Here is a 6,841-nt window from a genome sequence, read left to right on the forward strand (position 1 = left end):
AACACACAGAGACCGATTCAGCCAGGAGGGCGCTCGGCCGACACACCTCGACAACCATCGCACACACATGCAGGTACACCAGCTGCAGTCGTATGGGCTATCATTCCACGGAAAATTGCTACGTTATCTCCACATCAGCCGGTCAGACAGCGTTCCGCGCCATTTGTCCAACATGTGGCAGAATCAAAACACCCTGGAAGTGCATCTCAGGCACTGAGTGCATTCTGCTCTTCCCGGCCTGGCTGAGGAAGTGGGATTACTGCGTGTAAACACCTCTTTACCGAACCAACACACCTTCCACTTGTTGATTGCCTCTTTTTCTTCGCATTAGTGGGATTTTCGGATCCCGAGCTGAATTTGCACGCGCTCGGAGTCCCGTCGGCAGTGGCAGTGGTGCACACTTACAGACACGAGGGCCTGTGCTCTGACACAGTGAAACACGAGGCAGCTCAAAACCGGCACAACTGTGCTTACACCAGCAGCTCTTTTAAAGTTAGCGACCTGCGGCGCGTTAGGAGCTGAGGAGAAGCCTACCGTAAAGCAAAGCTCCAGAATCGGCCCGTCCGCAGGAGGGACGGCCCCCGTGTCGCTGCCCGTGTGCACCGAGTGTTTTGACAGATTTGAGCGTTTGAGCCGAGAGGCAGCAGAAGGCTGGCTCTCTGTGTGTGAGGAGAAAGACGAGCCGAGACCCCGCGTGACGGCCTTCGCAGCCATGGGGCTGACAGCCTGGGCATCCTAGCCAAACGCCGGCCTCTCTCCGAGTCTCCAAGATGGGTCACGTGACCCCCATCAAAGAGACATAGCTACTGTATGAACTCAGAAACCTAGAGGCCACCCAGCAATGCTGATTCCTTCGTTTTTATGATGAAAATGACAAAGAAAAAGTCATCAAAGGCGCACGTAACGTGCCACATGACCTCAAACGACCATTTACCAGCTGCCACATTTTTTTCCCCCTTTCAGAAGCGTTAACAGACAACATAATCGATATGAAGTTGTCAGCGGAGGGGTTCGTAAAGCCCGCCGAGGCCGACACATGATCCAGCTGTTCCTGCATGTGGCAGCTCCGCCCACGGAGAAGCTCTTTGAGCTGAATCACTGCAGTTTCACTGCCCGGCTTCTCATTCTCACTAATCAGCCTCATGTGGACCGCGGCTTTACAGACACTTTTCTGGACTACAATAACTGTTAAAGACAATTAAATAAAGACTGTTTAAGATCTCGAATATGGCACTGTATGTAAATACATACACCTAGAGCATGAGGATGAACAGCAGTCAATGAAAGAGAGCAAGTAACAGGAGGTGAACATATTCCAGACTCATACAATCTCTGGCATTTGTAAAGATAGACCTGGCCCTGTGTTTTTTTGTTGGGGTCCCATGTGTGATGTTTAAGGCCAAATAAACACCATGTACCATGCTAGAGGATCTCAGCTCAGCACTGAGAGCTGCAAGCGCGTGCCTCGCAATGTACAAAAATAATTTCCTCACAATAACACCCTGCCTTTGCTGAAACATTACTGAGTGAGCAATTTTAACCCATGTTTTTTTTTTCTGCTTAGCCCCTCGGCTTGTCAGTATCAACAGAATATGCAAGCATGCAGTTGCTGCATCACAGAAAAAAAAATAGCTCGGTTACTTTCCGACAGAGAGAGGGTGTTGTTCACAGAACACTTCCACAGGGACCATGAAGTATGCTAAATTTGTTTGCAGAATTGTTCAGTCTTAAAAAAGAGCAGCCTCTGGCTATCGTCTTTGCTTGGTTTAGGGTGAATCCATGTCATGCATTACTGCATCTTGACAGTGGGCTGCAAGTTGCAGAAGCTTTTAGGATCTTTTTTAGAATCTTTTAGGGCTCCGGCAATAATTCTGTTGCGGGGGGTGGGGCTCTGGTGTTCCATTTGTTCAAACTGCCACATATATACTGACTATCTCCAGGCAGCATTTATTTTTGAAAATAGGGATATCTTTTCCGAATAAATGTAACAAATAATTCTGTAAGCTCACTGGCTAATTGAACACTGGGCCTTCCCTGTGTCAATTTTTTTAAACAGCACAGACCTGACCGCCATGAAACACTCATAGTAAATCACAATCACAGTCCCTGTTAGTGAAAACGTGAATATCTGGGGAACAGGAGTGGGAGCAGGCCTCAGTAATGATGTACAATAAGGAGACTGTGTTTGCTTGTCTTTCTGTTTGAGGCAGGATTTTAACACCACTGACTCAAAGTCAAACAGTGACTCACAAATTCCTTGGCATTTTCCACGGATCTGCAGCAGACATTAAGGAAAAACACCTTTTCCCCGCCATAGCTCAGGAATGGAAGTTAAATTAAACATGATTTCTTTTTTTTTTTCTTCTTTTAATCCTGGTTTCATTTAACAGTTTTTGTGCTTGCCAGATTCTTGGTTGTGACTGCAATTAAAGCACAAAGAATGACTCCAAAAGACCTGAACATTTGTGAAGGAAAAGATCTTTCAACCCTTTTAAGCCCCTCCCCAAAACTTCAAAGGATTCTACTGTACCTCAGTGACACCTTTAAACTGTGGGAGCTGTGAAAAGACTGAACAGGAGACTAGCACACTGCTGCTAATATCCCAACTGCTATTTAAAAGACCTAGTCCCCTTATGTGAACTGTAAAATGCTGATATTTTACTGTAGAAAGGAAATGCGGTCTAAAATTTCCCATTAATGTCAAGAGTTGTGCAGTATAGGGAGCAGTTGCACTTTACTCAGCTGCAACTGCCTAGAAGAATAGCTTGACTCAAGAGTAAAACAATTGCGTAACATTTCTGAAATCTTTCAGGAAAACAATGGAAAAAAATTCACTCTAAAATATTTAATATACTTGTCAACCTTGAGATTGAAATTTTTGTATAGGAGAGCTTTAAAAATTGTTTTTAAAAATGGCAGCATGCATTTATTGGAGATCCATGTCATTTTCTTTATGTAGTTCATTTAAAAATATTATTTGAAAACCACCATTTTGTCATTTCTACGTGTTTTTCTGTGGACCATCCTTGGTTCTATGCGTTTCTTATTGTGTGAACTGTAGGCAGGACGAATTGCAATGTAACTAGTGTATATATCAAACCCCCGAATGGACACTTAGTTGATATTTTACAAAAAAAAAAGCAAAAATTCCTCTTTCCCTGTTGAGATGAAACGCCCACCCCCTTTTTTTATTTCTCCGCCCAACTGGATGGAAGAGGGGGGAAAGAAAAGCTTAAATGCTTTGAATGATGGTGAGGAATGTTAAAAAGTGTCTGTGTGTGTGTGGTTGGGGGGGGGGGGGGGGGGTTTGCTAGTGGGTATGAGAGGGAAAAGTCCCGAGGGACCCCCCCCAGTCTCACAGATCTGGTATGCGTGACTGAGCAAGGAGAAGAATCTCAACCTGGCTTCTTAACTTCAGCCAACAATGGCAACTGCTTACACTCGGGCTTTTTAAACGCTGAAAGCGCTTCTCTCAGGCCGGGCTAAAACTGCCGTGTTTCGCGGACTGCCTTCTAACGAGGACGGTTAATATGAAGACGCAGAAAAAAACGTCGAGACCTGTAAAATTCAGATCAGACGTTTTTATGTGGTTTCATAAACGGACAAGTCGTGTAAATCGTATTTCATCAGGGCGACAAAATATGTCAGTTTGATAATCTGTGGCATTCTCAAGACCAGCACTACCGGGAGCTTCCGTTTCCATCGCATGGTAAATAATGTAACAAGCCTGCGAGATAGCCACTCATCCACGCCGTCATTTCATCAGCGTCCACACCTCCAAGACCCTTTTCTTAATATTAGCCTATGTACACGCATGGCACAATGCACTGAAACGCAACTTCAGGTTCCTGCATACCACCACCAAAGTCATTCTTTTTTTTTTTGAAAGAAATACGTTGATTTTACAGCCTACGTTTCTCATGGTAATTTTAAAAACAAAACCGTATAGCGACTCGCCCGGTCCGTTTCCACAAAAAAGCCAAACAATAGGATTCAAACAAAATAACAGAAACATTTTTTTTTCAAAAACATACTTCATATTCCCCGTCTTTATTATATAAATATCAACTTTAATGTTTACTGTAAGAATATAAAACAATTTAATTTGAATTTTCTTTTTTTTTTTTTACAAATACACACACAGTACATTTCAACACAGTAGCTTGTCAGCAGGACTCGGTAGATGTTGCAGGTCGATACATCATGTTACACAGGCCTGACACGCATTCGCTTGTTACCCATGGAAAGAAAAAAATCAATCTTTTTTCGCATCCTCCATTACTTTAATTTTAGATTTTACAAAGGAAGGTAGGCCTAGATGTTTCACAATAGGTTTGCTTACTGAAAGGAGGAAGCAAATCAGAATGTTCGATATAGTGGAATTAATCGTGGACGAGAAACTGATTTGTGAAAAGGGTATTTGTTTAAAGAAATCACTTCAATTTGAAGTACGACGCTCTGAATTACAGCTATTAATTTTAAAAATCTGCTTACATAAGCATGAATACATCAGCTGAAAGGACTCCTCACTCAAAGCTTGAAACCGGGGCTTCTAGGCCCGTAAGTTGTGCTAAACAAAACAAAAAGCCAAAGGCTTTTGTATTTTAAAATCTTGTATTTTGTCCGTCTTTGCATAAACTTTGTTCAATCTGATTTGAGCACTCTGGGTTTGGAAACACTTGCGTCTCTATTACTGTTAAGAATCAGAAAGAAAATTAACAAAGATAGTTAAAAATCCATTCTTTTTGTAATTCTCAATAGAAAGACGCGGTGGGGGAGGGGGACCAATTCCTAGGCACAATTTGACTCTATTCCTTTTTTCTTTTAAAGAATACAGGATTTGTAATGAATGAACGAGGTAGCCAAGATGTTTTAGACGTTATGATAGGCAGTAGGACGTAAACATAAAATTGCGACTTTTAAAAGAAATTTAAAAGTTTGAGACGATGTCTCACGCGGGACGGAATAGTGTTGAAATTGGATATTGAATAATAACTGATTATGATGTTTAACGGAATTTAAGTCACAGTTTTATTGTTCATTACATTAAAAAATATTTAACTATGAAGTTCAGCAAACAGTTTTTTTAAATAATGAAAATTCCCCCGCCCACTCTCCCCTCCCCCTTTCCTCCCTCCATCTCCCTCTAAAATCTCGCAAGTTTCACCTCACTTTTTCACTTTCGGTCATCTGCCACAGTCCCAGGTTTAAAACTTTAAGGCAAGGGAGCTGCGTGATCCTCTCCAGACCCCTTTTCGTGATTTTTGTACATCCATAAAGATCGATTCCAGTCAACTGTGTCAAGTGGTCCGCGATGAGCTCGAGTCCTTTGTCTGTAATCCGCACGCACTGGCCGATGTTCAGGGTCCTCAGCTCGTGCATTTGGCGCACCATCCTGTTGATGCCATCGTCGCTAATGTGGCACGAGCACAGGGACAGCGACTTCAGCTGGTACAGACCCTGGGCGATGTACGCCAGGCTTTGGTCACCGATCTTGTCGCAGAACGACACGTCCAGTCCCGACAGCCTCAGAGTGCCCATGGCGAGATGCATGATGCCCGTGTCGCTGATGTTGTCACAAGACCGAAGGTTAAGGCTCCAGAGACTGGTCATGTGGGACATGTGAATCATGCCGGCGTCCGAGATCCCCCCGCAGAAACTTAGGTTGAGAACTTTGAGCTTCGTCAGGCCCTTCGAGATGTGTTTGAGCGACAGGTCTGTCAACTTCTGACAGTCCTGTAAGGTCAGATATTCCAGGTTGAGGCAGCCCTCGGCCGCGCTCCGGGTCATGCCGGCCAAGTGCCCGATGCCAACGTCCGACACATGCCGGCAGCTGCGGAGGTTGAGGCTCTTGAGCCGGTGCAGACCCCACGCGATGAGCAGCAGACCGGTGTTGGTGATGTTGCTGCAGCCGCCAAGTTCCAGCACCTCCAAGTTTTTCAGGTACTGGGCGATTCTGCCCAGGCTGGAGTCCGTGATCTGTTTGCAGAGGCTGAGGTTGAGCACACGCAGGGACGGGATCTCCTGCACGAAAGCGTGCCCCAGGCCGTTATCGGTTAAGTTGTAGCAGCCACTAAGGTTCAAACTCTCGATATTTGGCATACCCTGAATAACGTAGCTGAGACTGCGCCGAAGGCTCAGTATCTGCACCCGTCTGATTCCCCGGGCCTGCAGGCTGGGGAACAGCGACGGGTTGGCCCTCCTCAAATGTAACTTGGCTTCCACCCCCCTCCAGACCGACTTGTGGTAAGACGCGTCCCTCCAAGCCGTGCACACTTGGGCGACCCTGCCTTTGTCCCTCACATCCAAGTAACTGAAAATCATGGCTAAAATTTCCGGGAAGAGGCACGAAATGTGCGTCTCCATTTTACACGCGCATAAAAATATATTGCGGTTAACCCAACCGTTGTTTTTCTCTAAAGTCTCGTCTTTTTCCCCGGCAAAAATATCCTTTTGCAACCTTTTCCGTTTATCTTTTCATATATATTTGAGCAAATCGATCAACTCCACGACCCACGTGATCCGTCTGGGTTGCGCAGTAGGATTCAAATGCAAAAAGCCAAAAAAGCTAGTTCCATTACAAACCTGAACCAAAGGGGGGGGAACGCAAGCTAGGCGCTCAGACAGAACAACCCATTTTGTCTTGAGAAAGCCTTTCTCGTCCACTCCGAGGATCCAGACGGTCGTGCATTTTCAAAAAAAGAAAAGATCTTAAAAATAGCAGTAAAAGTGGGAGGTAAAAACCCGGGCCGGTGAAAGCGTCGCTTCGTAACGCGGCGGTGGAAAGAGACGGCTTTCGCGTTGCCTTTGCGCTCCGCTCGCACGCATTGCCAGGCTGAGG

The 6,841-nt window shown here is 45.1% G+C and overlaps 1 protein-coding gene across 1 annotated transcript; it reads right to left on the bottom strand.

Moving 5' to 3' along the window:
* Nucleotides 1–5,146: 5,146 nt before the first annotated feature.
* Nucleotides 5,147–6,841, bottom strand: LOC118770236 (F-box/LRR-repeat protein 14). The gene has a single exon (XM_036517787.1). The coding sequence runs from the start codon at nucleotides 6,364–6,366 to the stop codon at nucleotides 5,164–5,166; it is 1,203 nt and encodes a 400-aa protein (XP_036373680.1). The 5' UTR covers nucleotides 6,367–6,841; the 3' UTR covers nucleotides 5,147–5,163.

The sequence above is a fragment of the Megalops cyprinoides genome, chromosome 23 (assembly GCF_013368585.1).
Source record: "Megalops cyprinoides isolate fMegCyp1 chromosome 23, fMegCyp1.pri, whole genome shotgun sequence".
NCBI classification, from domain to species: Eukaryota; Metazoa; Chordata; class Actinopteri; order Elopiformes; family Megalopidae; genus Megalops; species Megalops cyprinoides.